Source organism: Oryctolagus cuniculus, chromosome 7, assembly GCF_051225735.1.
Source record: "Oryctolagus cuniculus isolate XC-2025 breed Fujian yellow rabbit chromosome 7, ASM5122573v1, whole genome shotgun sequence".
Lineage (NCBI taxonomy): Eukaryota > Metazoa > Chordata > Mammalia > Lagomorpha > Leporidae > Oryctolagus > Oryctolagus cuniculus.
In genome coordinates, this window is record NC_142873.1 from 141,432,732 (window position 1) to 141,459,349 (window position 26,618).

Genomic DNA, 26,618 nt, shown 5'->3' on the forward strand with positions numbered 1-26,618 from the left:
AGCCCTCTCGTTCTAAGGCCAGGAAAGTCTCTTTGCACAGCTTGGACCCTGTCACGGGTGCTGAGGACCCCTCGAGGCTGGCCTTTGTTCTCAGGGTGAAGAGCCAGCTCTCTAGCCAGGTCTTCTGGCTGGCTGTCCCATCTCCGTTCCTTGCCTGTGATCCACTTGAGGCCCCTTCACCCAGCCACACAAGCTACTAAGAGTTTCCACAAGAGGTCGGGCTCTCTCTTGCCTCCGTGTCATGGCACATAGCTGTTTCCCAGCCAAGGCCATGAAGCTTCCACCTACATCAGCACCACCAGGAAGCCTTCCCTGACTGCCCCTGGGTGGGGTTGGAAGACCTCCGGGTCTGCTCCTCCCACCCTCTCTCAATTACATGTATTTTCTAAAAAAAAAAAAAAAATTATTTGAAAGGCAGAGTTGGAGAGAGAGAGAGAGAGAGAGAGAGAGGTCTTCCATCCACTGGTTCACTCCCCAGATGGCCGCAATGGCCGGAGATCCGCTGATCCAGTTCAGGAGCCAGGAGTTTCTTCCGTGTCTCCCACACGGATACAGAAGCCTAAGGACTTGGGCCATCTTCCACTGCTTTCCTTGGCCACAGCAGAGAGCTGAACTGGAAGTGGAGCAGCCAGAACTCGAACCGGCACCCATATGGGATGCCAGCACAGCAGGCAGCGGCTTTACCCGCTACAGCGCCAACCCCACATTACATGTATTTTTAATGACTTTTTATTCCCCTGAAAATTTGTAGACCATTTCAAAGAAACCTTAAAGTATATGTTGAAGTGAAAAAGAAAATCACATGTAATCCTTTCCATGAATTCTGTTTATTTCTGTCCAGACTTTGTTTAAATTAATTGATCAATTTTTTTAATCAAATTGAGTCCATCCTATATGTACCATTCTGTGCACTGCTTTGTTTCTCGTGTCGTTATATGGAGAACATTTTTCCAGGTTATTAAAAATTCCTCAAGAACATGACTTTTAATGTTCGCATAATATTCTTATATATGGGTGAATCATAACTTATTCATCCAGCTCTCCATTGCTAGACGTTTATGTTGGTTGTGATTTTTCACAGTTATAAATAACAGCAATAAGCATCCTTGTTCAGGGTTTTTTTTTTTATGTCTTGGGCTATTTCTTGGATTGAGTTCCTGAAAGTAGATTCATGGAACAAAGGGCTTGTCGGTGCTTAAAGCTCTCTCTCTCTCTCTCTTTTAAAATATTTATTTGTTTATTTGAAAGGCAGAATTACAGAGAGAGAGAGTGAGAGAGAAAGAGAGGTCTTCCATCTGCTGGTTCACTCCACAAGTTACAGCAACAGCCAGAGCTGTGCCGATCCGAAGCCAGGAGCCAGGAGCTTCTTCTGGGTCTCCCATGTTGGGTGCATGGGCCATCTTCCATTGCTTTCCCAGGTCATAGCGGAGAGCTGGATCAGAAGTGGAGCAGCTGGGAATCGAACTAGCGCTCATATGGGAGGCAGGCAATGCAGGCCGAAGCTTAACCCACGGCACCGCCCACTTAAAGCTCTTGACACCACTGTCCAAATGGCCCACCAAAGTGCCTCCAGTTTACCTTCCATCAATGGACTCTGAGAACGCCCTAGATTTCAGTTCTCATCAACATGGTGCTGTCTTTAAAAAAAAAAGCAAACAAAAACCCTGGATTAATTTCCATGGGTAAAACCGTATTGTATCCTTGTTGCTTTCATTTGCATTTCTTTGATTACTGGTCCAGCTGAACCTTCTGTGTCTTCTCTTTTGTGTCAGGCATGGATCTCTCAGAGCTGCGATTAGGCTTCGTGGCTGCCTCTCCCTGGCCTAGCTGCCCTCCTGGGGGCAGGAGCCAGGCTGGGGACTCTTTCCTCTGGGACTACACTGCATGGAACTGAGGGCTCCGTCTTCAGCCTGAGCTTGGGCGTGCAGCCTTGGGTCAAGCCAAGTCCCTATGAGAGCTGGATACGGGCAGACTGCCTGGCCTCGCTAGGCCTCCTCTGCTCCTATGCTAAGCGGGTTCCAAGGTGAGTGAAGCCCTCTTATGGGGGGCGGAGTTCAGCAATCCAGGGCGTGGCCTTTGCAGCCCGGGGGAGGGGAGGCAGGAGGCCCAGGAGTGACCAGCTGCTTCCTCCCTGCCGCAGGTTGGCATGCAGAGGCTGCTGAGGTCAGAGGTGGGCAGAAGCCCAAAGGGTGCGGGTGAGACCCGAAAGCGCCATGGCAGCAGGCAGGCCTGAGTTCAAGTTGAGCTGAGACTAAGGGGTCATGTCCCGTGTTAGAGCCAAGGGCCACACTGTTGACATGGCTTGTGTGCTGTGGGTTCCCTGCTCTGTTGATCTAACCGGTATCGCTGGTGCCCACTGAACAGAGAGGGAGAGTACCCCTGGCCTGCGGCACAGCATGTCTTCCGGGGCGTGGCCTCCTGCCCCGGGGAGCATCCTGGAGACAGACCCCTGCCGGGGATGCCCTCACCCACTGTGGCTCGGGTCGTGTTCCAAGACAGACACGCACAATTTCCCCGCACATTACCCGCCTAATGACGCTGTCATTTGGAGTCTGGAAATGAGGAGAAATCGGTGTTTTCTCGGTAATTAACATGAGTGATGGGCCTTGAGTCGGAGGAACAGCCCCCGCAGCGGGGGAGAACCAAGATTTCAGGAAAGTCATCCCCCTGCCTCTGGACAGATCTGTGTTCCATCCTTGGTCACTTGGGAGGTTGAGCCCCTCTCTTCCCCATTGGTCATTCCTTTAGGGTTCGATTCAGGAGCTGAGCCTTGATGCCTGGGAAGTTCCTTCTTGAGCTGCCCACAGTCCTTCATGCTGCAGTTCATGCTGCTGTGGCCCTTGTGAGCACTGCACTTGCTTTGGGGGAATTTTTGGCTGTAGGGACTTTATTTCACTTAGGGAAAGCAAGGGGAAAGCGCCTGGGTGAGGGTGGGGCTCCGTTCTAGAATTACAGACAGAGAGAGGGAGAGACAGAGACAGAGGTCTTCCATCTGCTGGTTCACTCCCCAGATGGCTGCAAAGGCTGGAGCTTGGTCAATCTGAAGCCAGGAGCCAGGAGCTTTTTCCAGGTCTTTCACGTGAGTGCAGGCACCCAAGCACTTGGGCCACCTTCTGCTGCTTTCCCAGGCCATAGCAGAGAGCTGGATTAGAAGTGGAGTAGCGGGGACTCTAACTGACGCCCATATGGGATGCTGGCAATGCAGGCAGAGGCTTAGCCCACTACACCACAGCGCCAGCCCCCCAGCATTCCTTCCTTCCTTCCTTCCTTCCTTCCTTCCTTCCTTCCTTCCTTCCTTCCTTCCTTCCTTCCTTCCTCCCTCCCTCCCTCCCTCCCTCCCTACCTCCCTACCTCCCTTCCTTTCTTCCTTTCTTCCTTTCCCTTTTCTTTCTTTCTTTTATATATTTATTTATTTTATTTGAAAGTCAGAGTTACACAGAGCGAGAAGGAGAGGCAGAGAGAGAGAGAGATCTTCCATCCGCTGGTTCACTCCCCAGATGGCCGCAACAGCTGGAGCTGCACTGATCTGAAATCAGGAGCCAGGAGCTTCTTCCAGGTCCCCACGCAGGTGCAGGGGCCTAAGGACTTGGGCCATTTTCTACTGCTTTCTGCTTTCCCAGGCCACAGCAGAGAGCTGGATAGGAAGTGGAGCAGCTGGGACTTGAACCAGGGCCCATATGGGATGCCGGCACTGCAGGCAGTGGCTTTACCTGCTACACCACAGTGCCAGCCCCATACACTCCTTTCTAAGAGAAGCTTTCACGAGATTCATGTAGATGTCTCTGCCTCAGTTTCCCTACTGTCCTCAGGTGGAAAATGGCTTCTTAATCCATCCCTTTGTCTTCTTCTCTTAAAAAAAATTATTTATTTATTTGAAAGAGTTACAGAGAGAGAGAGAGAGAGATCTTCCATCTGCTGGTTCACTTCCCAGCTCACAATGGCTAGGGCTGGGCCAGGCCAAAACCAGGCGCTTCATCGGGTCTCCCACTTGGGTGCAGAAGTGCAAACATTAAACCATCTTCTGCTTTCCCAAGCGCATTAGCAGGGAGCTGGATCAGAAGTGGAGTGGCCGGGACTTGAACCCATGCAGGAGGTAGCTTTACCTGGTTTGCCACAGTGCCAGCTCCAGCCTTTTTCTTCACTTTCTTTTTCTTTCTTTCTTTTCTTCTTCTTCTCCCCCCACCCAGAAACCTTTTTTTTTTTTTTTTTTTGACAGGCAGAGTTAGAGAGAGAGAGAGAGAGAGAGAGAGGTCTTCCTTCCGTTGGTTCACCCCCCAAAATGGCTGCTACAGCCGGCGCACCGCACTGATCTGAAGCCAGGAGCCAGGTGCTTCTCCTGGTCTCCCATGGGGTGCAGGGCCCAAGCACCTGGGCCATCCTCCACCGCACTCCCGGGCCACAGCAGAGAGCTGGCCTGGAAGAGGAGCAACCGGGACAGAATCTGGAGCCCCAACCAGGACTAGAACCCGGGGTGCCGGTGCACAGGCGGAGGATTAGCCAAGTGAGCCACGACACCGTCTGATTCTTCACTTTTGACGCTGGATACAGCGGATGTGGAGTAAATCCGCTCCAGCTGTGCTGGGCCAGGCAGCCCCGGCCACAGCCGCCCTCTGCAGAGTGACCAGTCGCTGGAGGAGCTGTGCTCAGGGAGAGCTCAGGGAGAGACAAGGCGGGGCTCTCCGGGGGAGTGCGAAGGGCCTGGGAGGGTGCCTTCGGTGACAAGGAAGGCGGCTGGGAGGGCGCGTGGGCAGAGGCCGGCAGGTGTGACGGCACCTGGCAGTCTGCAGATGGGGCCGTGGGCACAGGAAATCTGGGTGAAGGTGAGGCTGGAAGTTTGAACTTTATTCTTAGCACCCTGGAGAGCCATCGCTGGTTTAAGCAAAGGTGGACTATGGTTGGGTGTGCTTGGGGAAAATACGGGCCAGGAACAAGGGGAGCAGGATTGGCAGCCACTGTGGTCCTGAACAAGGGCTGTGAGTCCCGGAGGCGCTCAGAGGGGAGGCGGGGCAGGGGGTGGTGGCCCCCGGCAAGCTGTGGGTGGGATGGGTGGTTGCTGGTGATCCGACAGGAGGAGCCCAAGATGAGTCTCCACACAGTCTCCTCCTCCCACCTGAGCCCCCAGGAGCTCCCAGGGCCCCCAGGAGCAAGTCTGAGTCCCCAGGAATGACGTGCCCATGCCGGCCCCACCTCTGCAGCCTCGGCTCCCCCAGCCCCGACCATCCTATGCTCGGGCCCAGGGGGTTTCCCCGTTAGCCTTGACCTCGCGTGCCTCATTCCAGCCTCCAAACCTTTGATTGTGGGGGCGGCTGTTCCTCCGCGTCCCTGCCTGCTGCTGTGAGCCCTCCCCTCTCCTCGCCAAGCCAGGCCCTCTGCCCCTGCCTCCGACATCGCTTCCTTTCTTGCACGCAGGCCCCAGGCAGACCACGTTGCTGAAGGAGCCTCAGAGGAGAGCTGCCGCCGCCAGGGCCCAGCGCAGGGGCAGAAGCTAGTTTCCGTCCTGCAGGGGGCCCGCCAGGGCCACACAGAGGGGAGGTGAGCAGCCCTCCTTCCTCGGCCAATGGAGCTGTCTTATTGCTCCAAATTAGGCACCAATTTGCCCGTGTAATTGTTTGCTAATTGGCATGAAATCCTAATGTAATTAGTTGGGCCCCTTATCCGGGAGCCTGGGGAGCCAGAGGCAGTGGGGGGTTGCTGCAGCAGGGATGGGGGGGGTCTAGGAGGCTGGGGAAATGTGTTTGGGAGAGGAGGCCTGGAGCTGCATCAGGGCTGAGACAGGGAATGACAGAAATCACAGAATCTCGCAGTTCAAAGAGCTCTGGGAGATGGGCTATTGCTGCCCATTTCACAGATGGAGAAACTGAGGACAGATAGGGGCAAGAAGCTTCTGGGAGCCGGTGGCAGAGCTGGCCAGATGTCCAAGTCTCCTGTCCGCAGAGGCAAAGCTGTGGTCTGGCTGTGGCTCAGGGTGGCATCGGTTTCTAAAGAAAGAAGGCGCGGGAGGGCGGGTGGCATCAGTCCACTGTTTTAGGAAAGGCAGAGGAGGGGGGGCCTAGGCAGAATGTGGGTGGTACAGCTGCAGGAGCGATGGCGGCTCAGAGCGTTTCTGGCAGTGACCTTGGCTGCTGAGAGCGAAGGCAGGGAAGCTGGGAAGGCTGGCTCCTCTTCCTCCCCCACCAACGTGCGGCTCCCCTTTCAGGCCCTGGGCTCTGCCACTGCCCACCCCCTGGGGAGGCTCTGGAGCAGGTGCGGAGGCCCTCACACCAGCTCATGGGAACTGACCAGTGAACTTTTATTTTTATTTATTTTTTTAAAGGTTTGTCTAGTTGGAAATCAGAGTTACCCAGAGAAGGAGAGGTAGGGAGAGAGAGAGAGAGAGAGAGAGAGAGAGAGAGAGAGAGAGAGAGAGGTCATCCATCCGTTGGTTCACTTCCCAGTTGGCCACAATGGCCAGAGCTGTGCTGATCCAAAGCCAGGAGCCAAGAGCCTCTTCTGAGTCTCCCACATTGGTGCAGGGGCCCAAGGACTTGGGCCATCTTCCATTGCTTTCCCAGGCCATAGCAGAGAGCTGGATAGGAAGTGGAGCAGCTGGGACTCGAACCAGTGCCCATATGGGATGCTCGCACTGCAGGTGGCAGCCTCACCCACTGTGCCACAGGGCCGGCCCCAACCGTTGACCTTTTAGGGACTGTGTGGTCCAGTTGACTTGGCGTCCCAGGGGAGGACTGATACCATGGGAATTGGCAAATGCCACACAGCAGAGCGATACCTCTGCCAGCCCCAGCTCAAAACCCCTCTGACATGTGAAGAAATAGCTCCCAGGAGTCTGACCCTGTGAGGGCTGGAAGCTTCTGCCTAGGTTTTGTCCCCCCGGATCCCAGCACCAGGGCTCAGAGGCCACCTGGGAGGCCTGTGGCCCAGACTGCCAGCCTCGCACAGGTTCCCTGCTCTCAAGGGACAGCGGCTTCGGAGCCAGTCCCAAGCTCCAGGAATGAAGCGCTAATGGTGGACAGATTGGCTCTGAGGGCCAGGACGGGGGCAGTGGGGGCCCAGGGGACCGAAGGAGGCCATCTCTCACGGGCTCCTGTCAGCAGCCTGGCCCATCTGAGCAGCAGAGTGCGCTGGTACTCGGCCCACCCTGGGAGCGCCCTTGCAGCCCTGCCGCCTCCCTGACCCCCGTCCCTGGCAGCCGGGCTCCCCCACGTCGCCTCTCCGCCCACAGGCTGCCCCCCGCAGTCATCCCTTGCGTTAGCTCCCGGGATGCCATCTTCTTTAATTCCTATCTGTACCCGAATCCTGTTTCTTGGTCACCGTCCCTGGCTTGTCCTGAAGGCACCTCAGTGCAGCACATCCAAAATAGAAATCATCGACTTCCCAAGTCGCTCCCTCTGAGTAAATGGCACGCCGCCCCCGGGGCCCTCGCACTGGCCATTCCCCCTATTTGGTCGGCTCTTCCTCCAACAGCCCTCCCCTCCTGCAGGTGTCAGCTCCCAGGTCACCTTCTCAGACACCTGCCCCGACCATCTTGCCTAGAAGAGCCCCCGGGGTCTCCCCTCGGCCCCTCTTGTCTTTCTCTGTGCAGTCTGCATAGATGCCCGCACTCTGTGTGCCAGCGGGGTAGTCCTGGGCAGGTCCTCTGGGTTCCGGGGTCTGAGGCAGGGTCTGACCCGCTCTGTGCCGGACCGTTCGGTGAGCACCCATGCACAGGTGTTGAGTGGATGAGTGAGTCCTGGCTGGTCCCCTCCTCTCCTCCACTCTCGACTCCTCCAGTCCATTTGCGTTTGCACCTCACCCTCACTTGGCTGTGGTCCTTTGCTCTCCAAAACCCTTTACGCATCTCTTCTGCTTTCGGAATACGATCCACCTCTGCTTACACCTGCAAGACCCGTCTCTGGGTCCTCCTTGGTTGTCCTTGTCCCTGGGGGCATCCTGCTCTCGCCTCCTGGGCCCAGCCAGGTCCCAGCGGTGGTGGGGGCGGGAAGCGGGGAGAGGCAGCCCCTGGTACTCACCTGCCCCTGGCTGTGGGTCGGCCCCTTTTCGGAATGATCAGATTTGGGACCCTCCCTTTTCCCCCAGCCCTTGATGAGAGGTCCTGGGAGGTGGGTGAGGAGGGGTGAACCACTCTCACACCCCCAAGGCCCATGTGGGCTCAGACAGAAGAGAGGGGACATCAAGTGACTTAGGCCACCCCAATCTGTGGGACTTCTGAGTCTTGGCCAGCTTCAGGCAAGGAGGTTGGTTGAAGTGAGTGTGAGGTCTGCACACGAAACTGCCTGAGTGTCTGCATGAGTGCAGTGTGTGTGCGCGCACTCCGGGCCTGGGGCTGGGCCCACCCACACCCCTGTGCCTGTCATGTGTGCAGTGCCGGGCGTGGGTGGTAGGGCCCGCTCACACCCCTGGGCCTGTCGTGTGTGCAGTGCCGGGCGTGGGGCAGGGCCTGCCCACACCCCTGTGTGTGTCATGTGTGTAGAGTCATGTGTGCATGAGCAGGAGGGCCGTCTGGGCTGGGATGCTTATGTGCAGGCGCCCTCTAAGGTCCCCCCGCACTCTGGCTTCATTCTCCAGCTCAGCCACAAGACCGTGGCGATCTCACAGCCCAGCAGGCCCATTGCCCAAGATGGATGAGCTGCCCCCACACCCTCAGCAAAGTGAGAGCGAGAAACCCACACCGCCCCGCCTGCTAATGGCCCATCCTCTCTTGGCCATTGCCTCCCAGGAGCCCATTGGGTGCCTGTGGGTCGGTGAGCACGGGTCCGTGAGCTGGGCTGCTGGGGCCTGGGCGGGGTGTGTCCCGGGCTGGCTGCAGGCCTGGAGTCCCTGTGAGGGGAGGGCAGTGCATGCAACCCCCTCCCAGGGCCCAGAGAGAGGCGCAGCAGCTGGAGTGGGTGTGGGCCCCTTCCCAGTAGGCTCTGCAACACACACCCAGATGCACAGCATTGGCCCACACTCAGACACACACAGGGCCTGGAACACAACACACAAAGACCCAGACACACTCAGACAGCCTCATTCGTTGTTTTAAATCATTCGTTATGCATCTGAAAGGCAATCAGAGAGAGAAGGAGCTATCTTCCATCCGCTGATTCACTCCTCAAATGATCACAGCGGCTGGGACTGGGCCAGGCCAAAGGCAGGAGCCCGAAGCTCCATCTGAGTCTCCCACATGAGTGGCAGGGGCCCAAGCACTTGGACCATCTTTGGCTGCTTTCCTAGGCACATTAGCAGGGAGCTGGGTGAGAAGTAGAGAAGCCAGGTCTTGAGCCAGCATTCATATCGGAAGCTGGTGTCCCAGGTGGGGGCTTAACCCGCTGCACAATGCTGGCCCACAGTCTCGTCCGTAAGCACCCACGCGTACAGGCACAGACACACGACATGCTCTCCGGGGCACTCACACAGTGACAGGGACCCACGAACCCTCAAGCTCGCTGCCACACTCAGAGCCCGTGTAAGAACTCGCACACAGAGGCACTGCTACAAAGCACATTCTCACAGACACGCCACGTGCACTGGCACACACTCACGGGCACTCAAGCACAGCACACACAGATGCCCTTGGGCCCCGGTTGCCTTTGAAACGCAAACCCAAGCTCTCTTCCATGGCTCGGTGGCCCTGTGGGTTGCACGGCTGGCCGCTGCCAAGCTTGGGGGCTCATGACACCTGCCTGCCCCGAACGGAAATTAAAATTCATCTCAGGGGAGATTCCTGCAGGGTGTCACTGTGTAGGATGCGCTTGCCTTGGGGACCACAGCAGAAGGAGCCCCGCCCTGCCGTACTGTGTCACCTTGACTTGCTGGCCCTGGTGGTGTCTGGGTTCTCTCAGGAAGGGGACCAGCGGGAAGCCAGGCACAGAACCAGCCAGCCTGGTTGGAAACGGAAGTCACAGCCAAGGCTGCAGCCTGGGAGCTGGAGGGACCTTTCTGAGAAAGATGAGTCCCCAAAGCCCCTAAAGACGAATGACAATGCCACGCATACGCATTTATAGCCACACACCACAGGCTAAGCCTCACCCTCACCCAGCCTCATGCTTGCAAATAGGGTTACACAAGACCCCATTGGAAGATGGGTCCTGCCAGCAGCCACAGACACACACACCACAGCCTGGCACAGGTGCACACTGCCCATTGACACAAGGACACGGTCACCCCCAGGCCTGCAAATGCCACACCTTCGGACTCACTCTAGTAGACACACACACACACATGCACACATGCACAGAGGCATAAGCTACAGCAAACACAGGGAAATACCACATTCTGACTGCACACAAACTCCATGACACAAACACTACCGCGTCCACACACCTCACGTTCACCCCGACACTGAGGGTGTGCACAAGCCCCAAGTGACACGTGTGTGTTCATTCTGCACTGCTACACAGACACGAACAGAAAAGAAAGGTGCGGAGACGCCCCACGCCCTGCAGGCAAACGCACAAAGACACACTCAGCAGAGAGCCCAGAGCCAGCTCCAGGCTCCCGGCATCCAAGCCCAGGCAGGCACACAGCAGAGCTGCACACAGGCTCATCCCATACACACAGACTCTCCCCCGACACGCTGACGCACGCAACCGCCCACGCGTGTACCCGGGCTCAGCCCCACTCACTCCCACTCCGACACGCGCAACACTCACTCGGCGAAGCGCTCCAGGGCCCCTCTCCCCCAACCACAGCTCTCAGGAGCCTTGCCCCCACCCCACCCATCCACAGGCCTCTCCCCTGCCCCACCCCCCCGCCAAGGTCACAGCTTTGCTGGGGTCCACTGATGAGAGGGCAGGCCCACTTCCGTCATCCAGCTGTGATAGCTTTACCACCTGCATGTGGTTATGAGTGTTCACGTGAGCGGGATGGACGTGTGTGCCCGTGCCTGCCACGGAGGGGTGTGGGGGTCACTGGTCCTGTGCCCTGTTGGTCTCAAGCCCCCCCCCCGGCTGCTCCAGCTCCTTCCCCCCAATCTGGGTGCCCAGCATTAGCTTCTTGTAGGGGTCAAAACCCTGGGAGACCCCCGCATCTCTCCCTCCGTGGCCTTCTCTGGAACCCCACTCGAACCCCAGAAAGCTCTTTTGCACAGTGGGTGCTCAGGCTGCCCTCTGTGGGGTGACGAGGAAGAGGAGGATGAAGAAGCAAAGACTAAGGCAGGGTCTGGAACAAACTGAATGAGGCCACCACATCCATGCTGTCTGCCTCTCTCTAAACCAGCCTCCTCCTCTGTGATGCGGGGCGGCTGTAGCAATTCCAGGGTTGCCTGGTGGGCTAACTTGTAAGTGACGAGCAGCAGGCCCAGTGTCAGGCCCTCAGAAGGGCTCAGGACAAGGGCATCCCACCCCGGCTACGCTCACTGTGCCCTACCTGGCACACGCCCTGCTCAGCAGGATCCAGGTGGCACAGAGCTCGGGGGAGAGGACCTGGGGCAGCCCCCACTGCGAGAGTGCCCCAAGCCTGCTGAGCGTGTGCCCGCTCCTTGAAGCCAGAGTCCCTTCCCCCTCTCATGTCTGCACCTCTGCCCCGGGCATGTCCACCATCTGCAAGGTTTAGATACGGGGTGTGGCGCTGTCATCTCAGGCCCTTTGGACAGCCTGCCAGGGCTCCTTGTCCTTAGAGCCTGTAGCAGGGAAGGATGGGATTAGACTTCAGGAAGCACTTACCAAGGACAGTGCCTGGGCTGCCTCGGGTGAGGGATTGTGTCTGACCGCAGCCTAGAGCAGGAGGGGATGGGACTGGCAAATAAGCCAGAGAGGTCCCCGATGGACCAGAAAAATGTGTGTGTGTGTGCATGTGTGTGTGCGTGAGCATGTGTGTACGTGTGTGCGTGTGTGTGCATGCATGCACGTGTGTGTGTCTTGCATGTGGTTACTTACATGCTTGTGAACCCCAATCAAGTGCCCGGAGTTGGTGTCGGTGCGTGGAGATGGGTTTATCTGTACGTGTGGATGGGTGCACGTGTGTTTACGCACACGTGGAAGCAGGGAAGAGGAGTTTCCAAATAAGCAGAGGAGGTGCAGCAGGGGAAGTGGCTCCAGAGTCAGGGATCCCACATGCGCACAGGTTTGGCTCGGTGCCGCCTCCCCTGCAGGGCTCGCAGCCGCTAAGAGCTCCCCCCACTCCGTAGGGGCTCCGTGAGGGCAGCAAGGGCACCTGCACGCCCCCAGAACCTGGAACAGCCTCTGGCCTTGAGGCTGCCTGAGAGGAGCTCAGGTCCGTGCAGGTGCTGCTTCTCGGGGCGTGGCACTGGGGGAGCCACGTCCCCTTGGTCATCTCACGTGATCCATGTGACGTCAGTGCTGCTAAGCTGGGACCATTATCTCCATTTCACAGAAGGGAAAACTGAGGCTTGGAGAGCAAAAATGCCCTGCCCTGCGTTGCACCAGTAAGGAGAAGAGGCGGGAATCCAGACCGTGTGAGCCCAGAGCCTTCGCTCTTTCTGGTTCATCACATGGGAAATCGAAACCCGCGTCTGTCAAGAGTCCCAGAGGGGGCAAGAGTTGTGAAGTAGTAGGTTAAACCTCCTCCTGCAGCGCCAGCATCCTGTATGGACACCGGTTTGAATCCTGGCTGCTCCATTTCCAATCCAGCTCCCTGCTGATGTCCTGGGAAAGCAGTGGAAGATGGCCCAAGTGCTTGGGCCCCTGTACCCAGTGTGGGAGACTCAGAAGAAGCTCCTGGCTTCTGATAGGCCCAGCTTTGTCCGTTGTGGCCATTTGGGGAGTGAAACAGCAGAGGGAAGCCCTCTCTCTCTGTCACTCCCTCTCTCTGTCTGTAATTCTGCCTCTCAAATCAATCAATCAATCTTTTTTTTTTTTCTTTATAAAGAGTCCTGACTGCTTGCCCTCTCACCCTTCATTCGCCCGATGAACACCGTCAGGAGCCCACCTGTGGGGCCGGCGCAGTGGCACAGCACTGCACCCCATCAGAGCATGGGTTGGGGTTCCTGATGCTCCACTTCCAACCCAGCTCCCTGCTGATCCTCTTGGGAAAGCAGCAGAACATGACCCAAGTTCTTGGGCCCCGGCCACCCACACAGGAGACGGGGGTGAAGCTCCTGGTTCCTTGCTTTGGCCCAGCCCAGCCCTGGCCATTGTGAACTAGTGGATGGAAATCTCTCTCTGTCTAACTCTGCCTTTCAAATAAGTAAAATAAGTCTTTTTAAAAAATAAAAAAAATACCTACTTACCTTGTACCTGGCATGAGACTAGGTGCCAGGGGACCCAGCAACCCTCCTCCATGGAGGTAGTGTCTACCAATGTATGCGCAAGATTCCTCCCTTCACGGAATTCACGATCCAGGGTGGAGAGAAACAGGTGATGTGTGTTAACAAACAACCTCTTTTCAGAGTAACGAGTGTTACTAAGGAAATACAACGGGGGCGTGGGAAGGAGTAACTGGGAGCTGGGTAAGGCTATTTTTCAAGGTGCAGTCGGGGGGACCTCCTAGAGGAGGTGAAGTTAAAGCTGAGACTTTCTCCGATAAGAAGTCAGCGTGGGAATTGCTGGGGGAAGGGACTGGAGTTTCTCAAGAGCAGCAAGGAGACCTGAGTGAATGCTGAGCATGCGGCGTGGTGGGGACGGGGCTGGAGAGGGTGTGCGTGGAGACGGGGAGTGGGGACAGGGCTGGAGAGGGTGTGCGTGGGGACGGGGAGTGGGGGCAGGGCTGGAGAGGGTGTTAAGGGCTGGCCCATGGTAGGCAGGAAGGCTGCTGTGCAGAGCGCAGTGGGAAGAAGAAATGTTCTGAAAATGATGGCTCCATGCACCCCAGGAGAGTGGACTGAGGTGGTGATGGTCGGAGTGGGAGCCCCAGAATTAGATAAGGAGGAGACCAGGCACGGGGTGGCGGTGGCTTGGCCTCCTGTCTGGCCATGGGGATGTGAAGAGTGGATAGACTGAATATTTGTGGAGGTAGCAGCAACTGATGAACTTGTACATGGCTGGATCCCAGTGCCCACAGCATAGTAAGCGCTCAACATCTACTTGAATGAATGAATGAATAAATGAATGAACCTCCTGGTGCTGTGCTCTCTAAATACTTGTGCATACCCTCCAGTATGAGACGTGCCAATGAAGACCACCCAAGACCCTGAAGGGCTTCTGCACCTTGTGCCCTTGGATCTGGGCTGGAGAATGCAGGCACTGCCCACATGGGCTGCATACAAACCTGACATTGACTTTCTGGGAAGATCTGGCTTGGAAGCAGCTAGTCCTTCTCTCCCCAAGAGAATGAGAACACCCCACCAGGATTGCCCTAGGCTCCTAATCCTTTTGGCATCTGCAGCAGGAGGGATGGAGGCTAGAGCTACAGGACTGTCCATAGGCAGAGAGGGCCAGTCCCCCTTGTCTGGGTTGGCCCTCCAGGATCCGTGGCACTCAGAGCAGCGAGGTGTTGGTCATGTGAGTCCTGGGCAGATCCTGGTGAGAAGACTGTCACGTGGATTTGGGTGCCTTGAGCACACGTGACAAGCACCTGATGGGTGTCTGCAAAGAAACTCTGGTACCTTGAGCTTTGGGTGGCCATCAGGGTGCTGGCTGAGTGGCAGTGGGGGTCAGGGGCTGAGTGAGGGGCACCCCTAGGTCCCACTGGCTGGAAGGAAAGCTGCCTAGGCTCTGGGCCAAATAAATCATTGGGAAGGGAAGAAGAACATTTTCTCATCTGTTTAAAGAGCAACGAAGCATAGCAGCGGCCGGCCCGGCGGGAGGCAAGGCTGTGGCCACCGGGTGAGGCCGGGGGAGCTCTCTTCCACCGCCCACCACGGTCCCTGAGCCGCCCCTCTGCGCCTTCCCAGGCCACGCTGCATCCTGACCGGGACGTGGCTGGTCGTTATTGCTAACAACAGTATTAATTAATTGGTGATAAAATCATATTTAAAAGGTCCCTTTCGGGGGCAGGCCCTTGCTAACCCACGTCTTCTGTTCTACTGGGGCCCAGGCTGAAGCAATCAATGCCATTTCACAGAGGAAGAAATTGAGGCCCAGAAAGCTGAAGGGACTTTCTCAAGGTCACCCACCCTGGTGATGGGAGAACAGGATGGAGGGCCTGGCCTCTGGCTGCCCAAGATCGGGCTTACGGGCTGGGGTCCTTGTCCTCTGTCCTACGTGATGGGAGTGATGGGGGCGGGTGGCCCTTCACTTGGCCTAAGCCCTCAGGCCTCGGTGGCCTTTCCCCTGCCTGGTCTCTGTCCCAGGCTCCCTAGAGCCCCTCCTGGGGCTAAGACTTGTTCTTCCCGCCCCCACCTGGGTCTTTCAAAGTGATTTCTCTTCAACCGGCTCGATTTGAATATGGAAACGATTTGTAATTACTCCAAGTCCTGGGGCAGCTGGTATTAGCATTGGAGTGAGGCCGGAAGGGCAGGGGCTCCTGGGAAAGGCGGTGCGGAGCCCTGATGCGGGGAGGAATCTCCGGGAAAGCCTTCCCAAGCTCAGAACCCCCCCCCCACCTCCTCCGTCACAGCCTCTGAGAGGTCCAGCTCCCCCTCCCAGCTCACACCGCCCCCCCCCCCGGCCTTGCTGATATCCCCCTGTGCCCCAGGGAGCCCCCCGCGGGTCGGGTACCCTCTCTGTCAGTCTCTCAAGCTGTCTGACCACCTGTCTTCCCTAGGGCATACATTTTTGTGGCTGAATGAACCTCAGAGCCTACCGAGGAACAGAGAGAGACAAAAACGCTGCTGTCTCTCTGGAGCCAGCCCCTCCTGTCACCCCTTCACCCAGCTGGATCCTGAAGTGGGGAGGGGAAGGAAGAGGAGCCGGGCCTTGGAGATCCAGCTGCACCACATCTGCAAGAGACCTGCCTGGGTTTTTCTGGGCTCTGGGTCTCTAGGATGCTAATGATCATGAATATTCATAAAGAGGCAGCCAAGCTCCCTGGGGGAGAGGAAGGGGCTGCCGCTCTGGAGGACCTCCGTCCTGGAGGCTTGGAAGGGGCCGTCCCTGCATCCTGGCGGGCGACCCTGGCCCCAGCCACTTTCCCCACTCCTCAGCGCTCATCTCAGTCCTCGGGTCTCCCACCGCCCTGGGGGGTTCATCACACACTTTGCAGATGGCAGGGAACCGCTTGGCTCAGTGTCACAGTGGCAGCTGAACCTTCAGACCCTGAGATGTCAGGGTGTGTTTCAGGGTGCTCAGCGGGAGCCCAGGAGCCCCGCCCACTGATGCAAGGCACGCACGGAGGAGGGTGGCCCTGGCCTCCTTGGGTTCCTGCAGGGAGAGAGAAGGTGTCGCCCATCCCTCCTCCCTGCCTCCTACAGCCTCATAAATTCCCTTTAGGCGACGGGTGAGATTCTTTCATTGCCCCTTATTACCTCCTTCCATTAAAGTCGATAATCTCTCACAATCACTCACAACAAATGTCACCGCGATGGCCAGGGGGAGGGACGGGGGAGGGCACACGGGGGGTACTGCTCCTGGAGAGAGGTGGGCTCCTTTCCATCTGGCCCCCCGGCCTCTAGGACAACACAAAACGCCAGGGGCCTCACTGGGATTGGGTGGCCTGGGGATCTCCTTGCCGGAAGGTGTGGCCCCCTCTCGGCTGGAGCACCTAAAACCATTCCGCCCTCGTTGCAAAGCTGCCCCCTGCTGGCTCCTCCTCTGACCACAGGCATCGGATTAACCTACTTGTCTCGGCTGCAACAGTGTGTCCCCAGCCTGCCCACCTTGCTGATGGCAATGTGCCCAGGCACAAACTGCCCGGCCAGGGCCCTGAGCCATGGGCATCTCCCTGGGTACCACCTGCACCGTGGAGGCTCAGGCTCCACCCTGCCGTTCCTGGGCACAGTGCCAGGATGGGGAAGGGGTGGGTCTGTTACATCTCGGCTGCTTCTACACAAACAGATGCAACACGGGGGCGCCCCTGGCACAGGGAAAGGCACTAGTGGGAATAGAGAGGGACTCAGGAAACATGTAATATATGGCACACGTGTAGCATCCCCGTGCCTAGGGACATGCAACATTGCAGAGTTTACAGCAGAGAATGCAGCAAACGTGCCACACTGCAGTGTACATACGTGGCTCCTACGTACAAGTTACCCACAGCACTTAGCACACGTGTGGCACCTGTAGGCTTGGACACAGAGTGTCTCTAGGCACAGGAACAAGCAAACATGCGTTCAGGGCCAGAGCACATGTTAATAGTCTGGTACCCTATGTAGCCCTCTCACGCACGGGAGCCAGGCAACATTGCAGTGCACACGTAGGGCACCTGTATGCATATGCAAAGTTCAGCGCAACGAATGGCACCTGCATCCACAGCGACATGCAATATGCAAGGCACACGAGGGGGCGAGCGCTTCAGTCCCCAGGGCCCGGGAGACCCTAGCTGCGCGCGATGCCTCGGGCCTGGAGTACGGCTGGAGGGGCGTCGCGGATCGCCTCATCCTGCGGCCCAGGAGGCCGCGGCGGGCGGGGCGGGGGCTTACCCGGGGCTTCTCCCGCGCCGGCGCCTGGGGCCCAGAGCGGGGAGGGGAAGGGCGCGCTCGGCTCTGCTGGCGCTGCTCCCCCTTTAACAGGAGGCGGCGCGCGTCGCCCCCGCCCCCCGCCCCTTCTCCCGCGGCTCCTCGCGCCCGGCCTGGCGCGCGCCCCCTCCCGGGCCCGGCCCGCGCAGGCGCCGCGTCCCGCCTCGGCCGTCACTCGGCCCGGCGCGCGCTGCGGGCAGTGGCCGGAGCGGCCGGAGCGGCCGGAGGAACCCGGTTCGGCAACGGCGGCGGCGGCGGCGGCGCTCGGATGCCAAGGAGGATGCGGCACCGGCTCGCAGAGCCTGGGGCTGCGGCCACCGCCCGCGAATAGGAGGCGGCGCGCGGCGCGGGCGGTGCTCGGGGCGGGGGAGCGGGGGGCGGCGCGGCGAGGAGGAGGCGGCGGCGGCGGCGGCGGCGGCAGCGGCGGCGGGAGCCCGCGCCCGGCCCGGCGCCCGCCCGCCCGCCCCGCGCTGCTCCGCGGCGTCTTTTCTGCACCCTTCGCTCCGCGGAGCGGGAGCCCCGGCCCTCCGCGCGGCTGCAGCGAGCTGCCCTGCGCCCGGCCCGGCCCCCGCCTTAGGGATGGCAAACTTGCGCCCCGTGGCCGCCTCCGCCAGCGCCAGCCCCCGCTCCTGCTGCTGACGGCGCCCAGGTGAGTGCTCGGCCCGAGACCCCGACCCAGCCCTGCACCGAGTCCTCCTGGCGCGGTCCTGAGTTTCCGCACCGGCCGGGACTCGGGGCGCTCTCCCAGCTGGTCTCTGCTGAATTCTTCCCCGGCCCGAACTGAGTCCGTGTAGCGCTCACCCACCCAACCCCATTCTTTTGGGAACTCCCAAGCCTGGGGCCGAGGCCACCTCAGACTCTGGTGATTCTCTCCCATCCCCTCCCCGCGCCTGGACCGACCCCATCACCCTGCTATGAAAGCCTCCCTCCCACGGAATCCTGAACCCGGCTGTGCCTCCCCGTCGTCTCAAGTCTTCCAGTGCCTCGGCCTGGATCCGGGTGATGCGCCCCCCACCTTGAGGACAGCCTCTCCAACCTGCAGCTCGCCAGTGCCCCCTCTCCGGACCCCCACCTCTCCCAGTTTGGATGCCGGCCCCTGCCCCGCTCCTCTACTTGGGCTCTGCCGGAGTCCTCCCTTTTCCCTTTCTCCTCCAGCCGAGTTCCTGTCCACCCCCGCGCCTGTACCTCGACCATGCTCCCCCTTTATTTCTGTCCCGAGTGCCCCCCCATATCTGCCCAGAGTGCCGCCTTCCCCTCGCCAATCTCTGCTGCAAGACCCCTCCCCCAGCATAGAGCTGGGGCCGTGTCCCCCCCGTCTGCTCCAAGCCCCCTCCCCTCTAGCCGGAATCTCGACTGGTCCCACATCCCTGACTCCCGGGTCCATCTTTGGCCAGAGTCTATGTGTCCATCCCCCATCCCTCCCCCCCCCCCCCCGTATAGAGCCAGGCACCAGACGCACCCTCCCGCAGCCTTGGGGGCCAGCATGATTTTGGGGCGTTGTAGGCTGTGAAGTTGGCGGCCACTCCCGCAGTCGGCTCGGTCAGAGGGCACAGACGTGGCCAGTGCAGAGCGGGCCACCGGTCTGTAGCCCGCTGGGGGGGAGGGGCGCCGGGCTGAGAGATGCCACCCGCCTGCCCGCCTCGCCAGCTGCCGGCCGGGCCCCTGGGCGTCCTCTGGCGCCCCCTGCCCGCAGTCCCGGACCCACCGCCCCTTCTCCCGCCAGCAACCCCGGTTTCCGCAGCCCAAGCGTTCGCGGTGGCTGCAGGACTGGCGCTGGGAAGTCCCTGGGGAGAGGAGATGGGTGGGTGAGGACCGGTGCCCAGACACTCCTGATGGCCAGGCCATATGCTCCGAGGGTGGGGGGAAGGGGGCTTATCCCAAGCAGCAAGTCAGGACTCCTTGGAGCCATCAGGCCCAGACCCCAGGTCCGTCCGGTTGGGCCCTTTGAGGCTTGGGCAGGTGTCCCCAGGGAGCCCCTGTCTGTCTGCTCCATGGCATTTCCCATAAGGGGGGTGGGGGTAAGTGTGGGCACTGTCTTGGGCATGGAGGAGGCTGTGGGGAAAACCACCCGACTCTGGGACAGAGCAGGCCCCAGGCAGTGACCCCTGCACTGCCACAGGGGAGGGGTTCACCGTGGACCCTGCCCAGGGCCTGTGCTGGTGCTGGTGGTTGGGAAGTGAGGGAGGGGCTTTCCTGGACGGAGGCTGTTGGAAGAGATCTTCCCCTCTTCCCTGTTCCCCTCCCCTGGTGCACTCCTCCCCCATTCCTCCTCAGAAAGGCAGGGTCTTGTCTGCTGTGTTTGCTCGTGGCATCACAAAAGGAGATCCCAGCTGGTCTCTGTCCCCTCCCTGCCACCCTCCCAGCTGGTCTCTGTCCCCTTCCCTCCCCGCCACCCTCCCAGGTAGTGCAGCGGAGTGAGTAGGAAGGAACTCCGCTTTGGGGCAGGTGAACTGGACCCAACAGCTGTGCCAGCCGGGCAAGCTCCTTAACCCTTCCGAGCCTCAGCAGACCCTCCGTGGATTGGATCAGAGGTCTTGGGAGAATGCGTATAGAATGTCCAGCACCTAGCGATGTTCAGACATGATGTGTGTTGGGCTGCTGCTCTTCAAGGCCAAGGTCAGGCCCCTCTCCACTCTTCATCCCAGAGTAGAAATGCAAATTGGGTTCTGATGTGTTCACTCCAGCCCTCAGGATCATAAAGGCAGGAAAATACCTTCAGCCCCTCAGGATGGGGCCAGGGAGCCAGTGACTTGCACCACCCCACTGGTCCTGTAGCATCCCACTGGACCTCTGTGGGACCAGCTCTGGCCAGGTGGTTCATCTGTGAACTGTGGGCCAAGGTCCCAGGTCCTGGTTCAAGTGTAGAGGCTGGGGAGGTGGGATCAGCCCAGAGAAGAAACGCAAGACAGGTCCCCTCAAAGGTAGGCTGCTCCTTAGGGGATTCTGGGGGTGGCGGAAATTCTTCACTGAGACACAGAGGGGCCCCCGACTGACCCACGGCAGCAGGACTTTCGTAGGGCAGTTCTTGCCCCAGGGCAGTTAGGGGCAGCTGTGCCCCAGGGCCACCGGAGTTCCAAGGAGCCTGGATCTGGGAGCCGCTGGTGAAGGGGAGGGAGGGGGCTCGAACCCGCGACGTTCTGCTCAGCTGGAAGAGTTCTGGGCAGTGTGGCCGGACCTGGGTCCCCCCGTGGAGTGGCAGCCTCCCAGCCACCCGCCTGCCTGGACAGCACTGACATTGGCGAACAAAAGCTTTCGGTTCCTGTAGCAACGGCGGCTCCAGCTGCTGCAAAGTTCCGGGGAGGCGGGCAGAGGGCGGCTGAGTCACCGCCCCCTCCCCTGTGGCCCGCTCGGCTCCGCCCCCAGGGGCAGGGGGCCGCCCCTCGGTCCCCTCTGGCTTCTGCCCGCCTTCTCCTCCTGGTGGCGTGCAAGAGGCCCCCAGAGCTCCCCGTCTGGCTGCAGGGAGGGGGTCGCCCCCTACCCGTGGCCTCGCCCACTAGCACCAACCCCCGCCCCCCCACCCCCCCAGGCACGATGGAGGGTGTGCGCCCTCCTGGGTGCCCGGGCTCCGGGAAGAGGGATCCCTGAGGACCCTGCCCCTCGGTCGGTGCATGGCCAGGGAATCCGGAGGCCGCACGTGGGGGTCCCCGTCTGCGTGGCGGCCTGAGCTCGGGCCGGCAGCAAGCACCCGGGAGGCGCAGGGTGAGTGACGGGCCGGCGAATTGGAGCTGCCAGGTGGATAAACGCGACGGATGTGCGCGTCGCCGCGCCCCCTCCCCCACCCGCCGCCCCTCCCCCGCCCGCGGCAGGGGCTCCCGGCTCCCCGCCGCCGCCGGCGTCCCTGCTCGCCGCTGGCCTGGCCGACGGGACCCAATCCCGGGGATTCTGAAGACCCGGCCGTGGCCCTGAGGTGCCCCACGCGACATTCCCCACCTCCTGCCTCTTGCCCAATCCTGTCTGGATCCTCGCTGGGAAAGCCTTGGGTTCCTTTATCTGGCCCAGATGGTGAGCGGGAGGCTGACCATTCCTGTGGGGTCGGAGAAAGGAGTCCTGAGCCTGCTTGAGCCGAGTGGGGTCCTTGGGTTGCCGGGGTGGGGAGGCGTGGGCACGTGTTGAAAGGGGCCCTGAGCGGGCCAGCTCCTCAGCCATAGCAGCACAGACAGGCCCTGGGGAGGAGGCCTGGGGGCTCCTCTCCATCAGCCTCCTGTGATCCGGGATTCTTCCTCCAAGCTGACTTCCAGCTCTCGCCTCCCTAGCTTTTGTGTGCCGGGAGGCTGTGGGCTTCACCTGGCTGGAAGTGGCAAAGGCCCTGTTCCAGGTCCAACCCAAAGCCACTTTCCCAAGGACCCCAGCAGGCCGGAGGGGAGGCTTGTGAGGAGGCAGAGAGGGCTGGGGGGACTCCCTGGAGCTTACCCTGGGCCAGGCTCTGGGCTGGGAGCTTGTGCCCAGGCTGAATGAGGTGAAAAGCAGCGCCGAGGGCGGGGTCGTGGTCTCCCATTTCTCAGAGAGGGAGACTGAGGCTCGGAAAGGCTCGTCATGGCTGATAACCACTTGCGCTACCCACGAGGGGCTCCGGGTGTTTCCCCAGGAGGACGGGCCCTGGCCACACACTCCCAGGAGGTTCTTGCATGAATCCAGGCCCCTTTCAGACTCCGTGTGGGTCTTTATCTTGAGGGTTGGGAAGTGACGTGAAAGTGTCTCCTAAAAGGTCCTGGATTCTGGCAGGACAGTGAGGGTCATCCCTCCTCAGGGGAGGCCCCAGGGTGCCTGGAAGGACGCTGGGCTTGGCTCTGTTCTGGAGGAGCTGGTCTGAGGCTCTGAGCCATGGGTATTGGTGGCTTGGGGAGGGAGCTGTGTGGAGGAGGGAGCAGCAGAGACCCAGGTAGTAGTATCATGTGCTGAGCCTCAGAGGGCCCGACACACCTGTGTGTTCACACTCAGGAATGTGTGTGTGCAGCCGTCTGACTACACCTGGGCACACGTGACTGCACACACCTGAGTGCATGTGAGGTCATGCGCCAGTGGTTTGCACCCATTTTTGTGCACATCTGTGTGCATATGTGGGACGCGTGTGAATGTCTTTCTGCACATGTCTGCTTTTGTGTGTGTGTCTTTGGGGCACAGGCCTATGTAGGTTGGGGTGTGTGTATAGGGACAGTTCCCTGCTCTAAGGGGGGAGGGGAGGCCAGTTATAATGAGCCCCCCTCCCCTCCACAGCGCCGCAGCCATGGCCTGAATTTTGCAGCCTGCTTAAAAATAATTGGGGGCAGCGGGGGGATTGGATGTCAGTCATCATCAGCCGCTGGCTTCGCTGGTGCTGCGGCAGGCTGGGCAGGCTGAACAGTTTGGGCCAGGCATGATATGGGGTGAGGAGGGCCAGGGATCCTGTCCCTTTTTCACCTCTGAGGAGGGGGCTCAGGGGATGCACAACACAGCCTGCTCTGGCTCCTGCTGAATAATTGCAAGTCTTTGGAGGAGGGTGGGGCCACTGAATGGTGACTGGGCCTGCCTGGAGCTTTACCTGTCTCATCATCATCTGCTCACCGCATGGGTGGCTGGGGAGGTCCAGGGACTCGCCTGCACCTGGGGCTTGGGCCTGGCTCCCCGGTGCAGCGTGTGGGAATGTGGGCTTGGGGGCTGGGGAGCTCTGTGGGTGCCGCGCAGGAGTTGGGATGCTGGGGTTCCCATTCCTCTCCTCCCTCCTCTCACTGTTTAGACTCCTGAACAGCCAAGGGGAAATCTGTCCCCCGGGAGCAGCTGTGTCTTGGGAGAATCTAGCCACACCTGTGAATTCTCCTGTGTTTGTGATTCCGCTCCCAGAACTAGTAGCTTGCCCATCTGGCCTGCATCTTGAGTGATTAGCACAGGGAGGGAGCAGGAGGCTCTGGATGGAGGAGAGAGAAGCCCTGACCTGGTGGGCGAGGGGGCACTCAGGCTGGGTCCCTCTCCTGTGATCTTGAGCCGGTCTTTGAGCAGCTAGGAGTGCTGCGAGCTGTGCCTCCGGGGGACAACGAGGCTGTGTGGGTCCCTTCAAGCGCGGGGCCGTGGGCCAGACTCTGTTTTCTGGGTGGGTGGAGTGGAGGTGGGGTGCTGTGGGCAGTGGCTCTGCCCTGACCTGATGGTGGGAGAGCACCTGCAGCTTTGCCCTCCCCGCCCCCTGCACTTGCCCCTGGGTGCCCTCCCCACCCACTGCGCTTGCCCCTGGGTGCCCTCCCACACCTGGAGGGAAGGCAGAAGTCACCCTTAGGAGCCGGAAGACACCCTGGTGAGGCGAGCCCTGGGGAAAGGGTCGAGGTCACAGCAGGCTGGTGGCTTTCCCTGGAGTGGTGGGCCCTGAGCCAGGCCTCCGAGCGTAATGCCATGGAGGGGAAGAGGGGAATTATTGTGCCCGTTTTGCAGGGGGGGAAGTTGGCAGCTCGTTGCACTGGGGCTCAAGTCCAGCGCCTCTCCCTCTTGTTCCAGCTGGGAGCAGCCATGATAAATATGACATTGACACTGGCAGTGCTCTGCTGTGGGCAGGCTCAGGGTGTGCTCTGTCTCTGGCACACAGGCTGTGACTCCACCCCTTTCTCGCCCACCCGGTGAAGTGAGCGAGCACGACATTGTTCTGGGAATAACCTTGAATTGCTCTGATGTATAAAAACGCCGATCACTGTCGTCGGACATCACGGCTTTGACAGTCACCAGTGGATTCCGCGTGCCCCGCCCCGCGGCTGATCACGACACCCTGGGGCGGGAGCAGCGCTTGTGGCGAATGAGGCTGGATCTGAGTGTGAGGCTGTGGTGACACTGAAGGTTCCTGTGGGCCTCGCAGGTGCCGGGTACCCTCCTGAGCCCACTCCCTCGCCTAAGCTCATGCCACCCTCCCAGGCCACCTGCCAGTGAGGTACTGTCGCGGCTCCATTTTATGGAGCAACAGACTGAGGCCCGGAGCGGTCGAGTCCCTTGTCTGCGATCTCACAGGTGGACAGAAAAGAGCGTGCTCTTAGCCCTGAGGCCCACTCCCTGCAGCTGGCAGCAGGAGGTTCCCACTGCCCAGGCTGGCTGTGACCCCTGTCTCTCTCCACAGGGCAAGGGACATAGGATGACCCCAGCCTGTCCCCTCTTACTGTCTGTGATTCTGTCCCTGCGCCTGGCCGCCGCCTTCGACCCTGCCCCCAGTGCCTGCTCCGCCCTGGCCTCGGGTGTGCTCTACGGGGCCTTCTCGCTGCAGGACCTCTTTCCCACCATCGCCTCGGGCTGCTCCTGGACCCTGGAGAACCCTGACCCCACCAAGTACTCCCTCTACCTGCGCTTCAACCGCCAGGAGCAGGTGTGCACCCACTTCGCCCCCCGCCTGCTGCCGCTGGACCACTACCTGGTCAACTTCACCTGCCTGCGGCCCAGCTCCGAGCAGGTGGGGGCCCAGGAGGGGCCGGAGGCAGTGGCAGCGGCTGAGGAGGCGGCGGCAGCCGAGGAGGCAGCGGCTGCGGGGTTGGAACTGTGCGGCGGCTCGGGCCCCTTTACCTTCCTGCACTTCGACAAGAACTTCGTGCAGCTGTGCCTGTCGGCCGAGCCCTCCGAGGCCCCGCGCCTGCTGGCACCCGCCGCCCTGGCCTTCCGCTTCGTGGAGGTGTTGCTCATCAACAACAACAACTCCAGCCAGTTCACCTGCGGCGTGCTCTGCCGCTGGAGCGAGGAGTGTGGCCGCGCGGCCGGCCGGGCCTGCGGCTTTGCCCAGCCAGGCTGCAGCTGCCCTGGGGAGGCAGGGGCCGGCTCCACCACCACCACCACCACCGCTACCGCCACCACGCCTCCGGGTCCTCCTGCTGCCCACACCCTGTCCAATGCCCTGGTGCCCGGGGGCCCAGCCCCGCCTGCTGAAGCCGATTTGCACTCGGGGAGCAGCAATGACCTGTTCACCACCGAGATGAGATACGGTGAGTCTGAGAGGGGCTCAGGTGGGCCCCGGGGCTGGGAGTGGGGAGGTGTGTTTGCTGGCGGCCATCCTGGCAGATCCGGGCCGTCCCTGCAGTCCTTTGGCGATGTCACCTCTCCGCTCAGCCTTACCCAGACGTAGGGGTCACTGAGCTGCACTGGGGTGAGACCTCACTCTCGGAGGCTTTGCAGTCTTTGGGGGTGGGTGGGGGACGCAGGTGAGGCCATGCAGAATGATGTGCAAACCCAGGGAGGGAACCCCCTAACTGGGCAGCTGTGGGAGCAGAGGTTTGTTGGACAGGCGGAAGTGAGAGAGCCAAAGGAGCGGGCGGGGAGGGCCCGAAGCGGGGAGTGACCGTGGCAGGGCCTGGCACTGCGAGCTGACAAGTTTGCCTGGAGGCTGGAGGAGGCAGCGAGCGGGGATGTGTTCCTGCCCACATGGGTCAGGGATTCTGGCAGCAGCCCCAGGGTCAGAGGGAGGCGAGGAAGAGCGTGCCTGAGCTCCCAGGCTGCCTCGGAGGCCTGGGCTGGCTCAGCTCCCAGCGTCCCCCGTCTCCCCGCTCTGGGCCTGTGTCTTCTGGGGCCGAGTCCGCCAGCTGCTGGAGCTTCCTGCTGACTGGGCAAAAGCTCCACGAGCCCTCGAGTCCTGCCCGCTCCCACCCCCACCCCAGCCCCCTCGGCCACGGCTGCCATCCACCGACCCTGCTTCCTGCGGCTTGAAGGCCCCAAGCCCTGGGCTGGGTCCCGCGTGCCTGCTGAATGCACTGGGCCACCGGCAGGCAGCAGGGCCGCAGACATGGTGGTGGGAGGGAGGCAGGTCTGGGGTCCGGTGCCCGGTGCCCGGCTCGGGTCTGGACAGCGAGGAGGCCCTTCCCCTCTCTCTGGGCCTCCATTTTCCCTTGTGGGACACCGGGAACTAGCTGATCTCACTGAGTGTGTTCCAAGCTGGCAGGGGCAGGTACCAGGGTGGCCGGGAGTGTCAGAGGGTGTGGTCTGTCCCCAGCCCTTCTCTGGAGGCCGCAGCCCTGGGCTTTGGCGCTGTCTTTGCTACTCAAGTGGATCTTTTTATTTATTTATTTATTTATTTATTTATTTATTATTTATCGGGAAGGGTCAGTTTCTCGGTAACGTGGGGAGCTGTCTGAGCTAATTGGAGGTGACAGGTGCCATGGACAGTCCCTCTTCCAGGGCTCTGGAGGGGGACCTCCTTGGCCTCCCCTGTGAGACACCTGGCATGGTGCCCATGTACAGCAAGTGCCCAGTGGCCTTGCCGTGG

At 60.4% G+C, this 26,618-nt stretch overlaps 1 protein-coding gene and 1 long non-coding RNA gene across 13 annotated transcripts in view; one reads left to right on the forward strand and one right to left on the reverse strand.

Moving 5' to 3' along the window:
- Positions 1–808: 808 nt before the first annotated feature.
- Positions 809–17,526, reverse strand: LOC149125763 (uncharacterized). Of its 2 annotated transcripts, none has more exons than XR_016210207.1 (3): positions 17,393–17,526; positions 13,166–13,255; positions 809–3,116 (listed from the first exon to the last, which is right to left on the reverse strand). It is a non-coding gene; the product is annotated as an uncharacterized LOC149125763 (long non-coding RNA). The 2 variants fall into 2 exon arrangements; XR_016210206.1 differs by having other exon boundaries at positions 809–3,193.
- Positions 17,527–17,629: 103 nt separating this feature from the next.
- Positions 17,630–26,618, forward strand: part of ADGRB2 (adhesion G protein-coupled receptor B2) — a 36,181-nt gene continuing 27,192 nt past the window's right edge. For 5 of the 11 annotated variants that reach the window (XM_070078850.2, XM_070078853.2, XM_070078855.2 and 2 more), the window contains exons 1-2: positions 17,633–18,077; positions 24,495–25,344. In XM_070078850.2, the coding sequence (XP_069934951.1) occupies positions 24,510–25,344 (835 nt within the window). In that variant the 5' untranslated portion in view covers positions 17,633–18,077; positions 24,495–24,509. Of the gene's footprint in view, positions 18,078–20,983; positions 21,128–24,494; positions 25,345–26,618 lie in introns of those variants that run through there. The other 6 variants (XM_070078852.2, XM_070078858.2, XM_070078857.2 and 3 more) reach the window with 6 other exon arrangements.